Source organism: Theropithecus gelada, unplaced genomic scaffold, assembly GCF_003255815.1.
Source record: "Theropithecus gelada isolate Dixy unplaced genomic scaffold, Tgel_1.0 HiC_scaffold_15987, whole genome shotgun sequence".
Classification (NCBI taxonomy): domain Eukaryota; kingdom Metazoa; phylum Chordata; class Mammalia; order Primates; family Cercopithecidae; genus Theropithecus; species Theropithecus gelada.
This window is the reverse complement of record NW_020257754.1, coordinates 373,118-396,363: the sequence shown is the minus strand read 5'-3', so window position 1 is coordinate 396,363 and position 23,246 is coordinate 373,118. Positions and strand designations below refer to the sequence as shown.

The following is a 23,246-nucleotide window of genomic DNA, read 5'->3' as shown; positions in this document are numbered from 1 at the left end:
TGAGTTCAGTTTTAATAATTATGTGGGCTTGGTTGTCTGCTTATCTGTATTCTAATGTTTTAGTATTTTTCTGTCAAAGGAAAAAGATTTAATATAAAGATTCAAGCTTCACATCATGACAAATAATAAATTGTGAAATATAATATTTTCTTCTTCTTCTTGTATTTTTTATAAATATTGGGTTTCCCAACATTTCCCTGGCTGGTCTTGAAATCCTGGGCTCAAGCCATCCTCTTGCATTGGCCTCCTAAAGTTTTTGGGATTATAGGTGTGAGCCACGGAGCCTGGTGGTTACTCTTTTTCTATTTTAATCTAATTTCTTATTCTTGATCTTTTTTGTATTTTTCCAGAGTTTGATGTTTATCTACTTGTTTTTCTTTTGTTCTTATAAATGGCCACAAATCCTAGTGTAAATCAGGCCAAATAGTATTTTTTTAAAAAAATTCTTTATTTCAAGTTGTAAGAATAAACTCAGAGGGAACTTTTTGGGGCAAGGACCCAGTGAGATACATACCTCCCCAGCTGGAATTCCTGAGGAGTGGAAATACCACATACAGTTTTAGTAGGTCTTGAGATCACATCTAGATTTAAATTGGCTGACCTACCTGAAAGAAGGGAGTTTGGATGAAAGCTACCACCTCATCATCATTTTTCTAATAAATCTTTTAGCAAGAAAATTCAGAAACGAAACTGGAAACGAAGATTTATTAACTTAGATTTTATGGATATGATTTTCATTATCCTCTTTTAATTCATAATAATGCCGACAAGAAAATGGTCCTGTGTTTACTTTTGGAGTCAGCAAGAATGGGAAGAGTTGGAAGATTATAAAACTAGTTTGGGAGAAGACTTCTAAAGGACAAACAAAATGACAGTGAACACATTTTGTTTCCTAATTTTTAATTTTTGTGGGTACATAGGAGGTGTATATATTTACAGGGTACATGAGATGTTTTGATATGTAATGCATAATAATCACATCATGGAGATTGGAGTATCCATCTCCTCAAGCATTTATCCTTTGTGTTACTGACAATCCAGTTATACTCTTTTAGTTATTTTTAAATGTACAATTATGTTATCAAATAGAAGGTCTTATTCTATTTTTTTTTTGTACTCATTAACATCCTCCCCACCCCCGCCACCTACCCTTCCCAGCCTCTAGTAACCATCCTTCTACTGTCTGTCTCCATGAGTTTAACCGTTTTAATTGTTAGATCCCACAAATAAGTGAGAACATGGGATTTTTGTCTTTCTGACCCTGGCTTATTTCACTTAACATAACGATCTCCAGTTCCATCCATGTTGTTGTAAATGACTGGATCTCATTTTTTTTATGGCTAAATAGTACTCCATTGTTTGTATGTACCACATTTCCTTTATCCAATCATCTATTGATGGACATTTACATTGCTTCCAAATCTTAGCTATTGTAAACAGTGCTGTAATAAACACGGGAGTACAGATATCTCTTCAATATACTGATTTCCTTTCTTTTGGGTATATACCCAGCAGTGGGATTGCTGGATCCTATGGTAGCTCGATTTTTAGTTTTTTGAGGAACCTCCAAACTGTTCTCCATAGTGGTTGTACTAATTTACATTCCCATCAACAATGTACAACGGTTCCCTCTTCTCCACATCCTTGCCAACATTTGTTACTGCCTGTTTTTTGGATATAAGCCATTTTAATTGGGGTGAGATGATACCTCATTGTAGTTTTGATTTGCATTTCTCTGATGATCAATGATGTTGAGCACCTTTTCATATGCCCATTTGCCATTTGTACATCTTCTTTTGAGAAATGTGTATTCAAACATTTGGCCTATATTTTGATTGAATTATTAGATTTTTTTTTCTTACAGAGTGTTGCTTGAGCTCCTTATGTATTCTGGTTATGAATCCCTGGTCAGAGGGGTGGGTTGCAAATATTTTCTCCAATTCTGTGGGTTTCCTCATGTTGTTGAGTGTTTCCTTTGCTGTGCAGAAGCTTTTCAACTTGATATGATTCCATTTGTCCATTTTTGCTTTGGTTGCCTGTGCTTATGGGGTGTTACTCAATAAATTTTTCCCCAGACTAAGGTCCTGGAGATTTCCCCCCATGTTTTCTTTTACTAATTTCATAATGTGAGTCTTAAAGTTAAGTCTTTAATCCAGTTTGATTTGATTTCTGTATACGGTGAGAGATAGGGGTCTAGTTTCATTCTTCTGCATATGGATATCCAGTTTTCCCAGCACGATTTATTGAAGAGATTGTCTTTTCCAGTGTATATTCTTGGCACTTTTGTCAAATATGAATTCATTGTAGGTGTGTGGACTTTTTTCTGGGTTCTCTATTATTTTCTATTAATTTTTTTTGGAGACAGAATCTCACTGTGTCACCCAGACTAGAGTGCAGTGGTGCAGTCTTGGCTCACTGCAACCTCCACCTCCTGGGTTCAAGAATTCTCATGCCTCAACCTCCTGAGTAGCTGGGATTACAGGTGTGCACCATCACACCCAGCTAATTTTTGTATATTTAGTAGAGACGGGTTTCGTCATGTTGGCCAGGTTGGTCTCTAAGTCCTGGCCTCAAGTGATCCACCTGCCTTGGCCTCCCAAAGTGCTGGGATTACAGGTGTGAGCCACTGAGCCTGGCTTCTGGGTTCTATTCATTGATCTGTGTGTCTAATTTTATGCCAGTACCATGCTGTTTGGTTACTATAGCTCTGTAGTACAATTTGAAGTCAGGTAATGTGATTCCTCTAGTTTTGTTCTTTTTGCTTATTAGGACAGCTTTGGTTATTCTGTGTCTTTTGTGATTCCATATAAATTTTAGGATTGTTATTTATATTTCTGTGAAGAATGTCATTGGTATTCTGATAGAGATTGCATTGAATCTGCATATTTCTTTGGGTAGGTAGTATGAACATTCTAACAATATGATTGTTCTAATCCATTAACTTGGAATCTCTTCATTTTTTTGTGTGTCCTCTAAATTTCTTTCATCAATGTTTTATAGTTTTCATTGCAGAGATCCTTCACTTCTTTGTTTAATTCCTAGATATTTAATTTTATTTGTGGCTCTTTTAATTGGGATTACTTTTGTTATTTTTCAGATTGTTCACTTTTGGTATATTGAAATGCTACTGATTTTTGTATGTTGATTTTTTATCCTGAAACTTTAGTGAATTTGTTTATCAGTTCTAATAGTTTTCTGGTGGAGTCTTTAGGTTTTTCCAAATATAAGATTATAATTATCTGCAAACAAGGATAATTCAACTTCTGTTCCAATTTGGATGCCCTTTATTTATTTCTCTTGTCTGATTGCTCTAGCTAGGACTTCCAGTAGTATGTTGAATAACAGTGGTGAAAGTGGGTGGTGTTGAATGCATTTTTAAAAAGAAACTAGGTTGAGTTCCCAGAAGAAAAGAGCAGTGATCTGGCCTTAGCCTAAGCGGTAGTTTTTGGTTTTTATTTATTTATTTATTTTTAGATGGAGTCTTGTTCTGTTGCCAGGATGGAGTGCAGTGGCGCGATCTCTGCTCACTGCAACCTCCACCTCCCGGGTTCACGGGATCCTCCTGCCTCACCCTCCAGAGTAGCTGGGACTACAGGCGCGTGCCATCACACCCAGCTAATTTTTGTATTTTTAGTAGGGACAGGGTTTCACCATGTTCGCCAGGATGGTTTCAATCTCCTGACCTGTGATCCGCCTGCCTCGGTGTCCCAAAGTGCTGGATTTTTTGGTATTTAATAAGGGAAAATTTAAAACGCCTATGTTTTCTAGCACAGAATAAGATAAATAATTTAAGGAACACTTTCACTTAATTGGAAAAGAGAGCAAAAAATAATGTTTACTTTATTAAAAATAAAATATATAAATGTAAAAATAAAAGAAACCAAACATAACAGGATTACCTAGTGATGTAATTTCTGTATAGAAAAGAATATGAGGGAACAATAAAAATTCTGAGTTCAGCCAAGCTTCAGACAGAAGTGTGATAGTAGCAGAATTCTTAATTATTTTCAGTCTTCAATTTTTGGGAACGTGGGTCAAAAGAGTCTTGAAACCCTCCCTCCCTCCCTTCCTTCCTTCCTTCTTTTTTCCTCCTTTCCTTTCCTTTCTTCCTTCCTTTCTTCCTATGCTTATTTCCTTTTTAAAGTTTAAAAAAATGTTTGGGGGGTACATAGTATGTGTATATATTTACAGGGTACATAAGATGTTTTGATAAAGGCAGGCAATGCAAAATAATCACATCATGGAGAATAGGGTATCCATTCCTTCAAGCATTTATCCTCTGTGTTACAAACAATTCAATTACATACACTTTTAGTTATTTTTAAAATGTACCATTATGCTATTGACTATAGTCACCCTGTTGTGCTATCAAATAGTAGGTCTGTTCTTTAATATAATTATGAGCCTTGACTTATCACAATAATTTGCATATGGGTGTTTTCTTTTTTTAATATATTTTTTATTTTTTGAGATGGCTTTTCGCTCTTGTTGCCCAGGATGGAGTGCAGTGGCGCAATCTCAGCTCACTGTAACCTCTGCCTCCAGGGTTCAAGTGATTCTCCTGCCCCAGCCTCCCAAGTAGCTGGGATTACAGGCATGCACCACCATGCCTGGCTAATTTTGTATTTTTAGTAGAGACAGGGTTTTACTATGTTGGTCAGGCTGGTCTCAAACTCTTGACCTCAGGTGATCCACCCACCTCGGCTTCCCAAAGTGCTGGGATTACAGGCATGAGCCACACACCTGGCCTATGAGTGTTTTAATTCAAAATTTCCTCGTGACTAAATTTCCCTACAAATCTAGCTTTATATTTTACTGACTTTTTTTTTTTGAGACGGAGTCTCACTGTCACCCAGGCTGGCATTCAGTGGTGCGATTTTAGCTCACTGCAACCTCCACCTCCTGGGCCCAAGTGATCCTCCCATTTCAGCCTCTCACGTAGCTGGGACCACAGATGCACAGCACCATGCCCAGCTAATTTTTGTATTTTTTGTAGAGATGGGTTTTCACCATGTTGCCCAGGCTCATCTTGAACTCCTGAGCTCAAGTGACCTTCCTGCCTTGGCCTCCCAAAGTGCTGGGATTACAGGCATGAGCCATTGCGCCTGGCCGTTACTATTTTTTTTAAAAATAATATATTTTGTTTTACTAATTGGTATGCAGGGTTCTTGAAGTTTGAACCAGGGAGAAACAGAGGGTTGTCCAGAGGATATTCCTTGCTCTCTTTCCCACCTAGCCCACTCTACACTTTCCCTACCTTGTAGATGGAAATGTCAGCGAAATTCTGGTATCATATAGGAGGTTAAGACATCCTCATGAATTGGCTTTCCACCGCTTCTTTTTTTTTTTCAATTTAAATTATTTATTTATTCTTAATCTTTCACTACTACTTTTTCTACTCTTGTGGCCTGTAGCAACGTGTTTTTGAGAATGAAGAGCATCACTTTACTCTTTCATTCTTCCCCGACTCTTTTCCTAGAGTTACTCCTCTGAATGAACACATGAGATTTTTGTTCAAACTAAACATTATTTTCCAACTTTTCCTCCAGTCCAACAAAATCTCTAGGAATCCGACTGTGGAAAATCGGGAAATACACTAGAAGACCACTAGGGGAGAGAATGAATTTTACTTTTAGCCTGAGTTTCTGAATCTTTGTGCTCTGCTACTAATCTGACTTATATTTCACTGATTGTAAATTTTATTTTAGACTCCAAGACCAGTATGAAAGATTTTCATATAACATTGGTTCCCTTTTTGCTTTCAATTTGAATTTGTACCACTCCATTTAGTGCTTATTTGTTCCTAGTGAGATAGCATGGTGTAATGGAAAAGAACAAGAAATAGAAATCTTAGAGGATTTCTATTTGAATTTTGCATTTATTATTAACCATGTGGTAAATGAATATCTCCGAATTTCAGGCTGTTTGCTTTTTGAGGGGAAGTTGTTTTTTATTTTTAAATTTTTCTTACTATCTGTGGTCATCAGGCTCATTGTTTATTTAAAAGAATAGAATAACATCTCCTACTTCATAGCAATGTTATAAAGATTAAATTAAACATTTATTTATTTATTTGTAGAAAGAGGGGTCTCATTATATTACCCAAGCTGTTTTTGATCTCCTGGCCTCAAGCAATCCTCCCAGCTCTTCCTCCCAAAGCGCTGGGATTACAGGTGTGAGCCACTGTGCCCAGCCAAGGATTAAATTCCATTGTGCATAGACCTTTATAAAATGGAAGTCATGCAAAAAGGTTTTTTTTTTCCCTGCAAAAAGTTTTTGAATTTTACTCCGAAAAGGTGTAGTGGAAGGATTTAGTATTCTCGTGGTTTTTATTTGCCTGCCCTCCCTTTGAGAGCAGTACACTCCTTTATTTCTGAATACTCTGCATCCGAGCCCCTTGTCTGGCATGTAGAATATGTTCAATAAATGTTTATTGAATGCATAAATGTATGTTCTCATTCTCTTTACACATCTCGATAGCATGCTAATTTTCATTTTTTATCAGGTAAAGTAAGAAGGGGAGGAAGTTGAACCTTAAATTTGTTCAGTGACTTTCTCATGGTCACAGAACCACTACTTTTTTGGTATAGGGAGCCAAGGATCCAAATGGAAACTGCTACTATATTGAGCATTTCCCCACCTTGTATTTCATGGTGAAACTTGTCAACTCCCCAGATGCAATTTCAGCAGTTAAACTCACGATTTTTCCCTATGAATGTGTGTTTGTGTGTGTGTGTGTGTATTTTGAAGCCTCCCTTCCCTCACTTTTTGGCACTGGTGCTGCTTTCTGCCTCCAATCTCTCCTCTAGCTGTTTCAGCCACCACACTACAGCCAGAGTCTGCTCTCTAAAATGCAAATGTGATCATGTTACTTCCCTATTTAAAAACCCTTCAATGGTTCACTAGTGTCTTGCAGATTAAATTCAAACTCCTAGGTGTGCTAAACAAAGCACTCAAATATCTGGCCCCTTCTACGCTCTTATCGCTCGTCATATCCTCTCTTGCATTCACTTAGCTGGTGGTATCAAACTTCTCACGGTTCCCTACACACGAGCCTGTTTATTGATCCTTCAGCCTGGAATTACTTCCCTTAACCGACTCAAGACTCTAGCGGCACCTTTGCTTTGAAGTCTCTCTTGACCACACTCGCAGACAGAACTGATTGTTCCTTTGTGTGTGTCCCTTACAGGCCTGGATCTTAAGTCTGTATCATTGTGTTGCGCTTATTTACAAGTATCCGCTGTCCCACCCACGCTCCAGTTAGGCTTCTTTATACCCCCCTAGGTACTCACACAGCGCTTGGCCCAAGTGATGCTTTATAAATGGTCAATGAATGAACGTAGTGGAAACAGCTGAAGAAGAGGGAGACGAACTGGGGAAGAAAGGAGAAGCTCTGTGGGGAGAATACTAATTGTTTTGCACATGCAAATAATGAGTTGTGAGGGAGGTCAAAAAGGTCAAAGGGAAGAGCCCTGCAGTACAGGAACTCTCTGTCCGCATACCAAACATACGAAGCAATGAGCTTATCTGAATGAATGAGTGAAAATGGCTCGTGCACATTCTAGTATCACAGAAACTTACAGGCTGGGGGAGGATGGAGAGGAAAGTGGCCTAGTCAAGTGCCTTCTAAGTGCTAGGCGGTTTTCGTGCGTTAAACAGTTTAATCTTTACAACCACCCCACGATGAGGATAGTAGCTCCATTTTAGGGACGAAGAAACATGCTCAGAGAATTTAGGTTACCCAGTGTCACAAACCACCATGTGGAAGGACCATAATTAGAATTTAGGTCAACTGCCTCCAGAGCCGAGGCTTTCGCTCCACCTCTTTCGGCGGTCGAGACCCACTGGGCTCCCAGTCACCTGCGCGTTAGCCTGCGCTCACTCTTCCCCGCAAGCGCGCCGCGTTCCGCGCGCCCACTCCGCCCCCGGCGCGCCAGCCCAGCGTCCCTCCCACGCGATCTGCGCCGGCGCGTCCAGCCCTCCCGCCCGGGGGAGAGGCGGAGCTGCGTCGCTGCGGCTGACCCATGGGCGCACGGCGGCAGAGGCGGCGTCCGGGCTTCCGGGCGGGTTGTCAGCGGGCTTCGGCGCCGCGGCTGCGCTCGCCTAGGTGGTGGGCGGGGAGGGAAGGAAGGGAGCGGGTGCAAGGCGGCGGCCGCTGCGGCGGCGGGGGAGGAACTTGTTGCGCCCGCGGCTGCGCGGTGCCGCTCCCTCAGCTCCAGTTCGCCCGGGCGGGCGCGGCGGCGGCGGAGACTGAGGAGCGCGGCCGGGGCGATGCGGCGCTACCTGCGCGTCGTCGTGCTGTGTTTGGCCTGCGGCTTCTGCTCGCTTCTTTACGCTTTCAGTCAGCTCGCCGTATCCCTGGAAGAAGGAGCGGGTGGCGGTGGCGGGAAGCCGCAGGCCGCGGTGGCTTCCTGGCTCGCGGGCGGCGGACGCGGCGCCGTGAGAGGCACGGGCGGCGCGGGCCCCGCAGCGCATCCCGGCGGGTCGGGCAGGTACGGGCAGTTCCCAGTGGGGGACGCGGCGGGCGCAGGGCGCGGGCTCGGCCTGGCCCGGGCTGCTCGCGGGTCGGCGCCGCGCCTCCCGCGTCTTTCCTGCGGTTTCTGACCCCTCACTGATTTCCCTCCTTCCTCTCCGGCCGGGACTAAACCAGCGCTGCTCCCGCCTGAGAGTGTCCCACACTTTTTGTATTTGTCTTTTGACCCAGTCATGCGCCCTTTAAAGCAGTTAGAAATTAATTTTCAATTTTTTTAAAAAAGGATTCTTTGAAAATAAGAAGTGTTCACAAAAGCCTTGCTGCTGCCTGGCTAGTGAGAATTCCTTCTTGTTTCAGTAGAGTTCAAGTTGAGATATTTAAACATGAGGCTGGCGCCCTAGTTCAGTGTTTAAGGATTGTGCGTGTATGTGTGTGTGTTTTGTCTCTCATGCTGATTTTGCTGTGTTAACGCTTACACTTTTAAGCATTAGCCACGGTTAAATTTGGAAATGGCATTTGTGCGGGTTGTGAAATTTTCTTTTGGAAACACTCTCTTTCTTGACAAATCGGTATTTAAAAAGCGACGTAATGACCTAGGTGGATTTGCACAAATCACTGCCAGAGTAGGAATCGACACGAGATTTAAATAGAAAAAAAATGTTTCTGTCAACGCATTATGAATGCTTGAAATCTGAGCGTTTACACTGCCTTGCAACATGGACACTTCCACCTTATGTATGGGCACCTCTCTGGGAACGACTGAAGTGCTCCCTACCAAGACTTGGCAAATGCTGCTTTGATACAGAAAAGTATAGGATTTGTCTGGAGAGGGAGTGTAGGTCAGCTGTGGGCTGTTTAACATCGTTTTGAGAGTCGATGGTCATTCCCAGAATGAAAAGGGGAAGTTTGGGCAGAGTAGCAGCGTGGAAAGCGGACTTGTCATGTTTTTACCCTGCAATTTGATTACAGTCAGGGTAATTCCTACATCAGGACCCTCAGTTGTCTGTCTTGGGAGAAAGCATTCACTGAAAACTTGAATGAGCTCGGGAAAAATGACAGGTTGAAGCTAAACTGTTTATGGCCTAGTACGTTATTGTGAAGCATTTGCAATTATGGAAAATGGATTATATTGGGCAAAATTGTAAGGAGGCAACATTTTAATTAAATATTTAATGAAGTTAGACTGATGCTAGCATTGCATTTTTAGTGCCTTGGTCTTAGATATTTTATTTTGTGACAAAAATTTACAAATTTTGTTTGCTTGACCAGTTAACTTTAATAAAATTATTTGAAATTTTTGAAAATAAGAGCCTCAGTTTCAATAAACATCCAATAGAATCATTACTTAAATGTTAAGTTTTATGTGTCAGGATTGAGTCAGCTGAAATGCTGTACTTTTTTAGGTCCTTTGAGTAGCATGACTCTTTATTTTAAAAGAGGTGTACATCTAAGTTAGAACTAAAGGTGTATCTATCTGTCTTTGTAAAAATGTAATGAAGAACAACATGTCACCACATTTGTGTGCATAAGAAACCATTTGGGCAGAGGAACAAGGTGGAAAAGTTGGATTGTCAAGTTTTACCCTATGGTTTGATTAAGGTCATGCAAATTACTAAGACCTCAGGACTCTATTTTACATATCGTCATTTGTGACATCTTTATAGAAATCTCGTAGAGTTAAATCAACTTTTGGCAACGCTCGGTAGGTAGCTCACACCTGTAACCCCAGAATTTGGGGAGGCCGAGTGGGGATGATTGATTGCTGGAGACCAGGAGTTTGACACCAGCCTGGTCAACAACCCATCTCTACAAAAAATAAAAAAAATTTTAAAAATTAACTGAATGTGGTGTTTCACATCTGTAATCACAGCACTTTGGGAGGGTGAGGTGGGAGGATCACTGGAGCCCAGGAGTTCAAGGCTACAGTGAGCTATGATTGTACTAGTGTAATCCAACCTGGGTGACAGAGCAAGATCCGGTCTCCAAAAAAACAGAACCAAACCAAAACTTTTTTGGCCACCATGAGATATGGTATAGAAATCCCTAAGCTCTTCATGTATAAATCATTTGGCCAAGATCGAAAGCAAATCATTATTGGAGGAGGATTAGAAACCGTGTATCCTTTGATTGTTATACAAGAGCTCTTTCTGTAAAGAGAGATAAGGGTCTAATTTAGATAGTGGACTCAGTGCGCAGTGGGGCTATGGGGCAAGCCAGCAGCTTCCTGTTTTCAGTAGTACTTAGGTATTATTGCATTTTTGTCTTTTTTGATAACATCTTGAAAGATGATAACTATTATTTCTCTTATTTTAAACATGGAATCTAGGTTTGTACCCAGTTAAGTTCCGTTGTTTAGATCTTATAAAAACTATTCATAGTATAGAATTTCATGGCAACAAAATACTTGGAAAAGTGTTTCCAAGTCCTTGAAGTAAGAACTTTAAAATGAAAGGAACAGTTTTTCAGTGGAATCTCTTATCCATTAGTGTATTCTATTTGAAGCCATGATTTTAATAATCAGAAAATACATAGGTCTTGGAGTCAGATAAACCCGTGTTCTCAGTATTCTGGCTCTGGTTGCTGTGAGACTTTGCCTAAATTGTGTCAGTTGCCTGTGTTTTAATTTCCTCACTTGTAAAATGTAGATAATACTTATTTTTTTAAAGCTTTATTAGGGTATAATTGATAAATAGAAATTGTATATGGTTAAGGCATACAACTTGATAGTTTGACATACATGTACATTGAGAAATGATCACAGTCAAGCTAGTTAAACATCATTCATCACCTCACGTAGGGTTTTTTTTTTTTTGTGGTGAAAGCACTTAAGATCTACTGTCATAGCACATTTTAGATATACAATACAGGTTGTTAACTCTAGTCACCAGGCTGTATATTAGATTACCTTACTTAATTTATAATGGAATTCTTAGTTGTCTTTGGTAAAATTCAATAAAACGATCTCAAGCAAAACATATTTATAGGCTTATACAGTTTTTGAATTGAAGGAAAAACTGCAGATAGCAGGGCAGCTCAAAGGACCTTAAGGAATGGGGACTCTTTTCCACTAACGACATAACTTTCTTCATGGGGTTTTTCTATTCTTGCAGGTTTTATTCTCTAATCTCAAATACAAAATCCTAGGAAAAGGCTGTCATTGGACTTGCTTGGATTGCATGCCCGTTTGTGGACCAGTCAGTGTTAACTTGGGATGGGGAGCTCTGATTTGTTGACTTTGTGTCACTTGCCTGGTGCAGACAGAATAACATGATTGGTGTTGGAGAGGAGGGGTGCCTCAAAGGAGAAGAAATGCTGGGTAGGCAGTGGCTCTTCTACAAGAAGAGACTCAGGCTCTTCAGTGTGGACAGACTGTATTAAGGTGTTGGACAGAAAGCAGTAGTTATTACCGGACATCAGTACTTCATACCACTTAGTTGCATTTTGGTTCCTTTTTGCATTTTAGTTACTCAGGGTGATTAAATTATCATATTTCACTGATGAGTCCTGACATTGATTATCAAAATTTTACGTGTGGCTATACAGCAGTATTGGTAGTGGGGAATCAAGAAATTACTAAATATTTCGGTGATACCATTTCTGGACCTATCATGCCCTTGGAGTCTCCTCGTGTGTCTCCTTGTCACACAGGGAGGTAATTACCTCACTTTCTTTTTTAGATCTGGTTAGGCCATAGACTTATCATTTCTGCTGGATCCTGGGAACCCTAGTGTTGTATACTGAGAACGTAAAGAATAGAAAGTAAGGGTTTTGGAGTGACAGACTTCAGCTTTGCCACTTACTGACTATTGACCTTGAACTTGTTTTCTTCATCAGAGAGGAGAGTATGATATTGAGTTGTTTGTGAGAATTGAAATTAAATATTAAATAGCTGGCGTAGAGTACCTAGTATGGTGCCTGACACAACAACATTTTAGCAAATATCATTTTGGTAATTTAAATTTTAAGTTGGGATTTTTTTTTTCTTTCCAATTTCTGACCTCTGGGAAAAATTCTGGTCGTTGGGCTCCAGTTAAGACCTGTTAAATTAAAATGCCCTGGCAATGGGGTCCAGGAATTTATATTTTACATATGTGCCCCAGCTTGTTGTGATAAAACCAAAAATTGAGAATAGTTTGGGCACTATTTTCACACTACTGTTTTTAATGAAGTTCCCCCTGCCTTTTTTTTTTCTCTTTCTCTTTTTCTTTTTTTTTCCTTTTTCCTTTTTTTTTTTTTTTTTTTTTTTTTGGGGGGGTCTTTTTTTTTCGCCCAGACTGGAGTGCAGTGGAGCCATCTCGGCTCGCTGCAAGCTCCGTCTCCTGGGTTCATGCCATTCTCCTGCCTCAGCCTCTGAGTAGCTGGGACTATAGGCACCCACCACCACACCCGGCTAATTTTTTGTATTTTTAGTAGAGGCGGGGTTTCATCGTATTAGGATGGTCTGGAAATCCTGACCTGGTGATCCGCCTGCCTCAGCTTCCCAAAGTGCTGAAATTACAGGCGTGAGCCACCTGCCCAGCCCATTTCCTCCCTTTTTTCTGCAGTTATGTTTGAAGAAGAGAGTTGAGTCGGTGAACAGTAAAGAGAGTTGAATTACTTACTAAAGCCATTTTAATCTCTGCTTTGTTATTGCAAAAACATCTTACTTAAAACCAGTGCCCTGTACCTTGTATTTTAGGTCATTGAAGGATCATAGTGTCTACGTTACGTATTTGTGAAGTGTTATCTTAGTTTGATTGGGCTGCTATAACAAAATACCATCGACTAGAGAGCTTAGAAACTACAGAAATTTCTTTCGGTTCTGGAGACTAGAAATCCAAGTCAAGGCACCAGCGGGTTCAGTGTCTGATGAGGACCCATTTCCTGGTTCATACCATAGGTGGCGCCTTCTCCCTGTGTTCTCACATGGTAGAAGACATGAGGCAGACCCCTTTTATAAGGGCCCCCCACTAATCCCATTCGTGGAGGCTTTGCTCTCATGACCTAATCACCTACCAAAAGGCCCTACCTCGTAACATCATGTTGGTAATTAGATTTCAACATATGAATTTTGAGGGGACACAAACATTCAGACCATAGCAAATGCTTAGTGCAAACCTGACACATAGTATTTAATAAATACTAGTAATTAATTAAAATATTCCGTGCTTTTGGGGGGGGGAAACTTACTTGGCTTATGAAAAAATAATAGGTACTTTTGATTTAGAAATCTTATTTTTTATTTCTGAGACAAGGTCTCACTCTGTCATCCAAGGTGGGGTACAGTGGCCTGAGATCATGGCTCACTGCAGCCTTGACCTTCTGGGCTCAAGTGATCCTCCCACCTTAGCTTCCCGAGTAGCTATGACTACAGGCGTGCACACCACACCTGGCTTTTTTTTTTTTTGTGACAGAGTCTCGCTCCGTTGCCCAGGCTGGCGTGCAGTGGCATAATCTCGGCTCAGTGTAACCTCCGCCTCCTGGGTTCAACCAATTCTCCTGCCTCACAAGTAGCTGGGATTACAGGTGTGTGCCAATCTGCCCAGCTTTTTTTTTTTTTTTTTTTTTTTTTGTATTTTTTGGTAGAGGTGGGATTTCACCATGTTGGCCAGCCTGGTCTTGAACTCCTGACCTCAGGTGATCTGCCTGCCTTGGCCTCCCAAAGTGCAGGCATGAGCCACCATACCCTGCCTAGAAAATCTTATTTTAAAGCAGTAAGATCATTATCTTTATGCCATACCTATTGAAAGTACTTCCCCCTAGGTATAAACTTAAATTTTATTAATTATGTGTGTACTGTATGAGGTTTACGTTTTGTTTTTAGATTGGCTACTTTTTGCTTTATCGTTTTTTTACCTTTGTTATGCATGGGAAAGCTTTCTACCAGTTTTTTTTTTCCCTCCTTTTTTTACATTTAAATCAATCTGGCTTTGTGGGGAAGCTAGGCGGGTAGAGGAGGTATATTGTGTGATGCTAACTGTTTCTTTGAAATGGTTAATTGTTTCAGTGTCATTTATATATAAACAGCCCTTTTCCTACTTGCCGAGGATTAATGAAATTAGAAATTTAAGAAAAAGGTCTTGGAGCTAGAAATTAAGTTGTCTGGAAACTATTTATTTATTTTCTTTTTTTCTTTTTGAGACGGAGTCTCTGTCGCCCAGGTTGGAGTGCAGTGGTGTGATCTCGGCTCACTGCAGCCTCCGCCTCCTAGGTTCAAGCGATTCTCCTGCCTCAGCCTCCTGAGTAGCTGGGACTACAGGCGCGTGCCACCATACCTGGCTAATTTTTTATTTTTAGTAGAGACGGGGTTTCCCCATGTTGGCCAGGCTGGCCTTGAACTCCTGACCTCAGGTGATCTGCCTGCCTCGGACTCCCAAAGTGCTGGGATTACAGGTGTGAGCCACCGTGCCTGATCTGGAAACAATTTGGTTGAAAATTAAATAACAGTAATTTGGCATATCATGGGAATGGCCTCCTTTAGTATGTCTGTAAGCATCTTTGCTTCTCTTGCACAGTCACAGGGTGGGGATACATGTCTTGAAGTTGCATTGCTGCTTTGCAGCAGCACTTCATTCATACTGTCATGTATTTAAGCTGAATATGCCTAAATTTGTCACTGACTTTTTTTTTTTTTTTAAATTTGAGATGGAGTCTTGCTCTGTCACCCAGGCTGGAGTGCAGTGGCACGATCTTGGCTCACTGCAAGCTCCGCCTCCCGGGTTCACACCATTCTCCTGCCTCAGCCTCCCGAGTAGCTGGTACTGGTGCCCACTACCACGCCCAGCTAATGTTTTGTGTTTTTAGTAGAGATGAGGTTTCACCGTGTTAGCCAGGATGGTCTTGACCTCTTGACCTCGTAATCCGCTTTTTTTTTTTTTTTCAAGATGGACACTCTGTCGCCCAGGCGGGAGTGCAATGGTGTGATCTCGGCTCACTGTAACCTCCGCCTCCCGAGTTCAAGCGATTCTCCTGCCTCAGCCTCCCAAGTAGCTGGGAGTACAGGTGCATGCCACCAGGCCTGGCTAATTTTTTGTGTTTTTAGTAGAGATGGGGTTTTACCGTGTTAGGTAGGATGGTCTCGATCTCCTGATTTTGTGATCCTCCCGCCTCGGCCTCCGAAAATGCTGGGATTACAGGTGTAAGCCACTGCACCTGGCCTAATTTTTCTATTTTTAGTAGAGACAGGGTTTCACCATGTTGGTCAGGCTGGTCTCGTATCACTGACTCTTTAAGTTTTGCATGGTTTTCACTGAAGCCTCCTATGATGGACATTTTGAAATGAAAATTACTTTTTCTAGTTTGACTTAAAATTGTAACCAGGCACGGTGGCTCATACCTGTAATCCTAGCAAGGAGGCCACGGTGGGTGGATTGCTTGAATCCAGAAGTTCTAGACCAACCTTGGCAATATGGCAAAACACCCTCTCAACAACAACAAAAATACAAAAAATTAATTGGGCATAGTGGTGTGCACCTGTGGTCCCAGCTACTCCAGAGGTTGAGATGGGAGGATCGCTTGAGCCCAGGAGGTTGAGGCTGCAATGAACCGTGTTCGCACCACTGCACTCCAGCCTGGGCGACTTGTTTATTTATGTGTGTGTGTGTGTGTATGTATGTATAAAAAACATTTTGTAATTGGATTTAAGTAAACTTCAAGTTCGACAACTGTTATTGTGCCGAGCGTTGTTTTATCACATGTAAATATGTGTAACCACTCCCACAGTCAGGATACAGAATTGTTTTATCACCACGAAGATACCTTGTGCTACCCCTTAGTCAGTTGTAGACAAGCTTTAATCTTTATGCCTTGTTAAATTTGAGGATGAGCCATAGTAACGTTTTATTTCAGTTTGATCCACAGTGAAAAACATTCCCTTTTAGGACTTCAGTGCTTTTGAATGTCAGTATGGGTATAGTGAAGACATATCCACCAACTCATATTAACACTTTGCCCCATTAAAATTATTTAAGAGTTACCTCTTTGAATGTTGGATTTTAGTATTCTGCTTTCACCAGTTTTAAGCAACTAATAGCCAGAACCTAGATAACTACCTTTACTTTTCCAATATTTTCAAACTTTATTTTTTGGCCTGAAAGTACACGTGCTGTCTTCAGATGAGTTGCTTTTGCTAATTTATCTTATTGCTTCTAATAAGCCACTGATACGTCGTAAGTTCTCAGTGTGAGTTTCTCCTCTTTAAGTTCTCAGTGTGAGTTTCTACTCTTTATCTTAACCTCCAAAACCAGTTTTTCAAAGTGGGAGAATGGATATTTGGGAGTTAAGAAACTGTAAACAAATTACTTCACTCCTTACAGCAGTACCTAACTGTTTTACGATTTTTTTTAATGCCATGCAGCATATGTATTCACTGGTGCATGTGTTCTTATATTTCCAGTAAAGAAAGAAAAACAGCTTTCCTATATACTGTGTGGTTTTTGACACTGAATTATGATCAAGAGATTTACCTGTAACTTGATTTTTCCCATCCAATTTTGACTGCATTAAACCTTTGTGAAGTTAATCATTACCCCTAAAGAAACCCTGTATCTGTTAGCAGGAACTCCCACCTTGCACTCCTCAGTCCCCCAGTCCTAAGCAACCACGAATCTATTTTCTGTCTGTAGAGGTTTGCCTGTTCGGGGCATTTTACATAAAGGAATCACACAGTATGTGGCCTTTTGAGTCTTTCTCCTTGGTATAATGTTTCAGGGTTTATCCGCTGTAACATGTATCACTGTATTTCATTCCTTTTTATGGACAAATAATAGTCCATTGTATGGATATACCACATTTTGCTCATTATTTGGTGGACATTTGAGTTTTTTCATACTTTTTGGCTATTATGAGTGATGCTGCTATGAGCATTCATGCTCAGTTTTTCTGTGAACATGTTTTCAGTTCTCTTGAGTATATACTGAGGAATTTAATTGGTGAGTCATGGTTGCACAACTCTGAATATACTAAAAACCATTGAATTATAAACTGTAAAAGGGAATTATGTTTGCATTATTCTGCTTTGCTTTGTAACAACCCCACACATCTTAGCAGTTGACAATAGCAAGCATTTATTTCTTGCACACATTACATGTCTATGGCTGTGACTTTGCTTGATATATCTTCTCATTCTGGGATCCAAGCTGAAGGAGCAGTCCATACATTGGATATGCCTGGTCTCATGGTAGTGGATGAGGAAGAAGCCAGATTGAACAGCACAATCCCATGTGAAGCTTCTACTTTGATGCCACACTAATCATGTCTTTTTGTATTACTTTGGCCAAAGCAAGTCACTCGAATAAGGTCAAAGTCCATAAATGATGCAGGGATATATGCCTCCCCTATCAGGCAGGCAAGGCCCATGGTAATGAATAGGGTTGTATAATCCTTTTACAGTTAAATGTGGGGAGTGAATAACTGAACAGTAATACAGTCTACTGCACAAATAGAGATTGCCAGTTAAGGAGAAAGAGTAATTGATGCAAGAAGGTCTTTAAGGACCCCTGAGAAGAAGATGGGCAACAAGGGGATGCGTATGGAGTTGGTAGTAGGCATGAGACTAGCTAAGAGGAAGACGGTTAATTTATATTTCTACTAATCAGCATAGTCATGTCATTAACTGTTCTTCAGTATTCATCTGAGAATGTGAGTGAATGGCTCAGTTTCAACTGAAGATTGTACTGAAAAGGTACGGTGAAAGGTGGTGGTGCAAGTTGTAGGTATAGGAACATGAATGGATGAACCATATGACGTCTGAGTAGGGAGGGAAATGAGTAAAGGAGGAAGCTTATACTTAGGAAGCATGTAATTGGAGGGCTGAGTGATTTCCACACATGTAACGGGATATAAATAATAAGCCTAGGCAGCAAAGCGAGACTTTGTCTCTACAAAAAATTTGCCAGGCGTGTTGGCACATGCTTATAGTCCTAGATACTTGTAGACTGAGGCAGGAGGATGGCTTGAGCCCAGGAGATTGAGGCTGTAGTAAGCTGTGTTTGTACCACTGCACTCCACCCTGAGGGACAGAGCAAGACCCTGTCTAAGAAAAAAGAACCATAATTATTAGATCAGAGACTAATCTGAGATGAGGTATTGGATTGCAGTTTCAGGTGATGACAAGGTCCAGGATTTGCCATTTTTTACTTCTCTCTTTTTTTGTCAGAGAGGGTCTGTGTCACCCAGACCTGGTGTACTTTGGCGTGATCACAATCACTGCAGCTTCAAACTCCTGGGCTCAAACTATCCTCCCAACTCAGCCTCCCAAGTAACTGGGACTACAGGCACACACCACCATGCCCGGCTAATTTTTTTTTTTTATTCTTTGTAGAGATGGAGTTTCGCCATGTTGCCCGGGCTGGTCTTGAACTCCTGGGCTCAAGCGATCCACCCACCTCGGCCTCCTAAAGTGCTGAGATTACAGGTGTGAGCCACTGTGCCTGGCCAGCATTTGCCATTTTTAACTGAAGGGAAAAGGAGGTAAGAGTTACTGGAGTTAAACAATTGTGTAACCTGGGTGTTGGTTAGGTCTCCCACATTGCAGTATGTGAGATGACATTCTGTTGTTCCCCACTAGACAGTATGATCCATGTCCATTTTACTCACTATTGTGTTGCCAGTGTTTGGCCTGTAGACGTAGTCATTCAGTAGAAAATTTATTGATTTACCAAATGAATGGTTAGAGGAAAGTAGGATTTGGTACTGAGACAAGGACTGTGAACCAGATGCTAGTCTTCTGTGAGTTGGGGAGGAACCAGTAGGTTGGTAGATCAGAATGGTGTGGCATTGTGGCCCTATTACATGGCTAGCAGTTGATGCTGGCTTTTGACTAGGAGCTCAGTGGAGGCTGTTGATCTGCATTCTCTCAAGTGGCTTTTCCATGTGCCTTGGGCTTCTTACAATCTAAAGATCAGGTTTAAAGAGTGTTCCAAGAAATAGGATGTAGAAGTTTTAAGGCAAGGGCCTGAACATTGGCACAGTATTATATTCAGTATTCTATTTGTCAAAGCAATCACAGAGCCCACTTAGATTCTGGATAAGGGGAGTTAGATCCTACTTTTTTTTTTTTTTTTTTTTTTGAGACAGAGTCTTTCTCTGTCGCCCAGGCTGGAGTGCAATGGCATGATCTTGGTTTACTGCAACCTCTGCCTCCTGGGTTTAAGCGATTCTCCTGCCTCAGCCTCCTGAGTAGCTGGGATTACAGGCAACCACCACCACACCTGACTGATTTTTTTAGTAGAGATGGGGCTTCACCATGTTGGCCAGGGCATTCTCTAACTCCTGACCTCAAGGGATCTGCCTACCTTGGCCTCCCAAAGTGCTGGGGTTAGAGGCATGAACCGCTGCGCCCAGCAGATCTTACTTCTTAATAGAAGTGTCAGATGTGTGATCATCTTGGCACCTAGTTCTGTGTCCGGAATTAGTGGGTTCTTGGTCTCGCTGACTTCAAGAATGAAGCTGTGGACCCTTGCGGTGTTACAGCTCTTGAAGATGGTAGTCTGGAGTTTGTTCCTTCAGATGTTCAGATGTGTCCACAGTTTCTTCCTTTTAGTGGGTTTGTGGTCTCATTGACTTCAGGAGTGAAGCTGCAGACCTTCGCGGTGAGTGTTACAGCTCATAGAGGCGGCATGGACCCAAAGAGTGAGCAGCAGCAAGATTTATTGTAAAGAGTGAAAGAACAAAGCTTCCACAGTGTGGAAGAGGACCTGAGCTGGTTGCCGCTGGCTGGCTCTGGCAGCCTGGTTTTGTTTCCTTATCTGACCCCACCCACATCCTGCTGATTGGTCCGTTTTACAGAGAGCTGATTGGACCGTTTTGACAGGGTGCTGATTGGTGCGTTTACAATCCCTGAGCTAGACACAGAGTGCTGATTGGTGCATTTACAATCCTCTAGCTAGACATAAAAGTTCTTCAAGTCCCCACTAGACTCAGGAGCCCAGCTGGCTTCACCTAGTGGGTCCCGCACTGGGGCTGCAGGCGGAGCTGCCCACCAGTCCTGAGCCAGGCCTACGCTCCTCAGCCCTTGGGCGGTCGATGGGACCGGGCGCCATGGAGCAGGTGGCAGTGCCCGTCAGGGAGGCTCGGGCTGCGCGGGAGCCTACTGTGGAGGCAGAGCTTGGACATGGCGGGCTGTAGGTCCTGATCCCTGCCCCGCGAGGAGGCAGCTGAGGCCCAGCGAGAATTCGAGCACAGCGCTGGCAGTCTGGCAGTGCTGGGGGACCTGGCGCACCCTCTGCAGCTGCCGGCCCAGGTGCTAAGCACCTCACTGCCGTGGGCCGGCGGCGCTGGCCGGCCGGCCGCTCCCAGTGTGGGGCCCACGGAGCCTGCACCTGCCAGAACTTGCGCTGGCCTGTGAGCACTGTGTGCAGCCCCGCTTTGCGCCTGCGCCTGTCACTCCACACCTCCCCGCAAGCAGAGGGAGCCGGCTCTGGCCTCGGCCAGCTCAGAGAGGGGCTCCCACAGTGCAGTGGCGGGCTGAAGGGCTCCTCAAGTGCTGCCAGAGTGGATGCCGAGGCCGAGGAGGTGCCAAGAGTGAAAGCTGCTAGCACATAGTCACCTCTCAATCCCTCCTCTAAAGAGGACACCCCAACTGCTGTTGGGAATTTGGCCGATGACCACTCTAGCTACTTCCTGCTGGATAGGTGCAATGAAGGGACCCTGCAGTTGTAGTGTCCCCCAGAGGGGAGCTCTCTAGGCCAGTGAAAGTGCCAGTGGGTCGGTCCAGGGGTCCTCGGTAGAAGTTGTTGAGCTCATTTGGGGTTCCATTTGTAAGACCATCTGTGTAGCTTGATGACCTTGATTTTAGAAGAAACAAATTTGACAAGAAGGTTAAAGATACAGGGCCCAAAGGTGAGTAACAGCAAGATGGCTGCCATGGGACCTAGAAAGGGGCGAAGCCATGTGGCCTAACTCCAGAGATTGGTATAAGAATTTGAAAGGCGTTGTCTGATTTCAGAAGCCTTTTCCTGTTAACACCAGGCAGCATCTGAAGCTACCCCTGACTGGTTAGTGTAAAAACAACACTCTTCCCCTAAGAAGGTGCAGAGTCCTCCTTTCTCAGCAGTGAGGAGGGCTAGCCCTCGGCGGTTTTGGAGAGTCTCTGCTGCTAAAGAGTCTATTTGAGATTGTAAAGCAAGGATAGATATCGTTATTTCTTGCAAACTGTTTGAGAAATCCTTTGAGAGTGTGTGGTAGTACGATAATGAAGTAGATAAACCAGCTATCCCAGTTCCTGTAGCAGTAGCCATTCCTAATCCTATAAGTAGGGGTACTAGTTGTATGGCTCTGTGCTGACGGACTTAAGCTTTGAGGGGTACTGATAAGGTGTGATTTCCTGGGGCAATATTAATGTTGGGACTTAGAAAGACTAAAGTGCAGGTGCCTGTCCAGTTAGTGGGGAGGCAGATATAGGTCGATGTTCCACATAAGAATATACCTTGGCTGGGTAGATAGAACTGGTTATGTATGTTAAAAAGGTGTGTGAGTTTGTTGTTTTCATTTTGCCATCCTGCTAGAGTACTTGCCAAGGTAGCTCTGGTGAATGGCTGGAAAGGGGTGTTGGGAGCAAACTGAGTGGCTCCCTGTGTTCTGTTTTCCTATTGGAGAAAAAAACATTTTGTATCTACTAGGAACTTTCGAGAGAGTGATTGAAAGAGCGGATAAGAAGGCATTCACTAGTGGGGACACTGCTGCAGGGGGTCCAAGGGTGAATAGTCATGCAGGGAGTATGTTTGCCATTACAAAACCTGGACTGTTTGTTAAGCAGGGAGGAGGTGATGATTTTGTGGGGCCCTGAGAAGCAGACTAGCCGTCTGAATGGAGCTGTTTGGGTGACTCGGAAGTTACTATGATCAGTTGGGGTTTTTGAAGGAATAGGGTACTCTGTTGTTTCTTTACTACTTCCATCTCTCTTTCTTCCTCTTTGACTTCTTTGTCTCTCTTTTTCTGACTCTGTCTTTCTTTGATTGTCTCTCTGTCTCTTCCTCTGTCTCCTTCTCTTTGTCTCTCCTGTTCTTCCTCTCTCTTTCTCTGACTTCCTGTCTCTTTCTCTCTTTCCTTTCTGCTGGTCTTTCCCTGCCTCTGCCAGCCGCGTATGCTGCTGTTCTCCTTTCTCTTTCCCCTTTTTGATGGCTTTGGCAGTATAAGACTGTCACCTTCTTTGGTTTTTGCACTGCACGCAGTAACTCCATGATTTCCTTGTGGTATTTAATGGGGGTTCCTGGAGGTTAGGAATTCCCTTTCTTTCCATATTGCAGCATGGGCATGTAGGATTAGATAACCATACTTGGTGCCTGTATACACATTTATTCTTTTTCCCTTTCCCAGTTCTAAGGCTCGGGTAGGTGCCACTAGTTCTGCTAATTGGGCACTGGTCCCTGGGGGAAGAGGCTTAGTGATGTTTAGGTACGGTTACATCACTAACCATGGCGAGTTCGTGGTCTCGCTGGCTTCAGGAGTGAAACTGCAGACCTTCGCTGTGTTATAGCTTATAGAGGCGGCATGGACCCAAACAGTGAACAGCAGCAAGATTTATTTTTAAAGAGTGAAAGAATAAAGCTTCCACAGTGTGGAAGAGGAGTTGCTGCTGGCTGGCTCAGGCAGCCTGCTTTTATTCCCTTATCTGACCCCACCCACATCCTGCTGATTGGTCCATTTTACAGAGAGCTGATCCACCGTTTTGACAGTGTGCTGATTGTTGCATTTATAATCCCTGAGCTAGACACAGAGTGCTGATTGGTGCATTTACAATCCTCTAGCTAGACATAAAAGTTCTCTAAGTACCCACTAGACTCAGGAGCGCAGC

The 23,246-nt window shown here is 42.6% G+C and overlaps 1 protein-coding gene across 2 annotated transcripts in view; it reads left to right on the top strand.

Annotated features, from left to right (window-relative positions):
* The first annotated feature begins 8,041 nt into the window (after nucleotides 1-8,041).
* LOC112617273 (glucoside xylosyltransferase 1) overlaps nucleotides 8,042-23,246 on the top strand; it is a 70,026-nt gene continuing 54,821 nt past the window's right edge. Inside the window, exon 1 of one of the 2 annotated variants that reach the window (XM_025374013.1) lies at nucleotides 8,042-8,492. In XM_025374013.1, the coding sequence (XP_025229798.1) occupies nucleotides 8,272-8,492 (221 nt within the window). In that variant the 5' untranslated portion in view covers nucleotides 8,042-8,271. The remainder of the gene's footprint in view (nucleotides 8,493-23,246) is intronic. The other variant, XM_025374014.1, reaches the window with a different exon arrangement.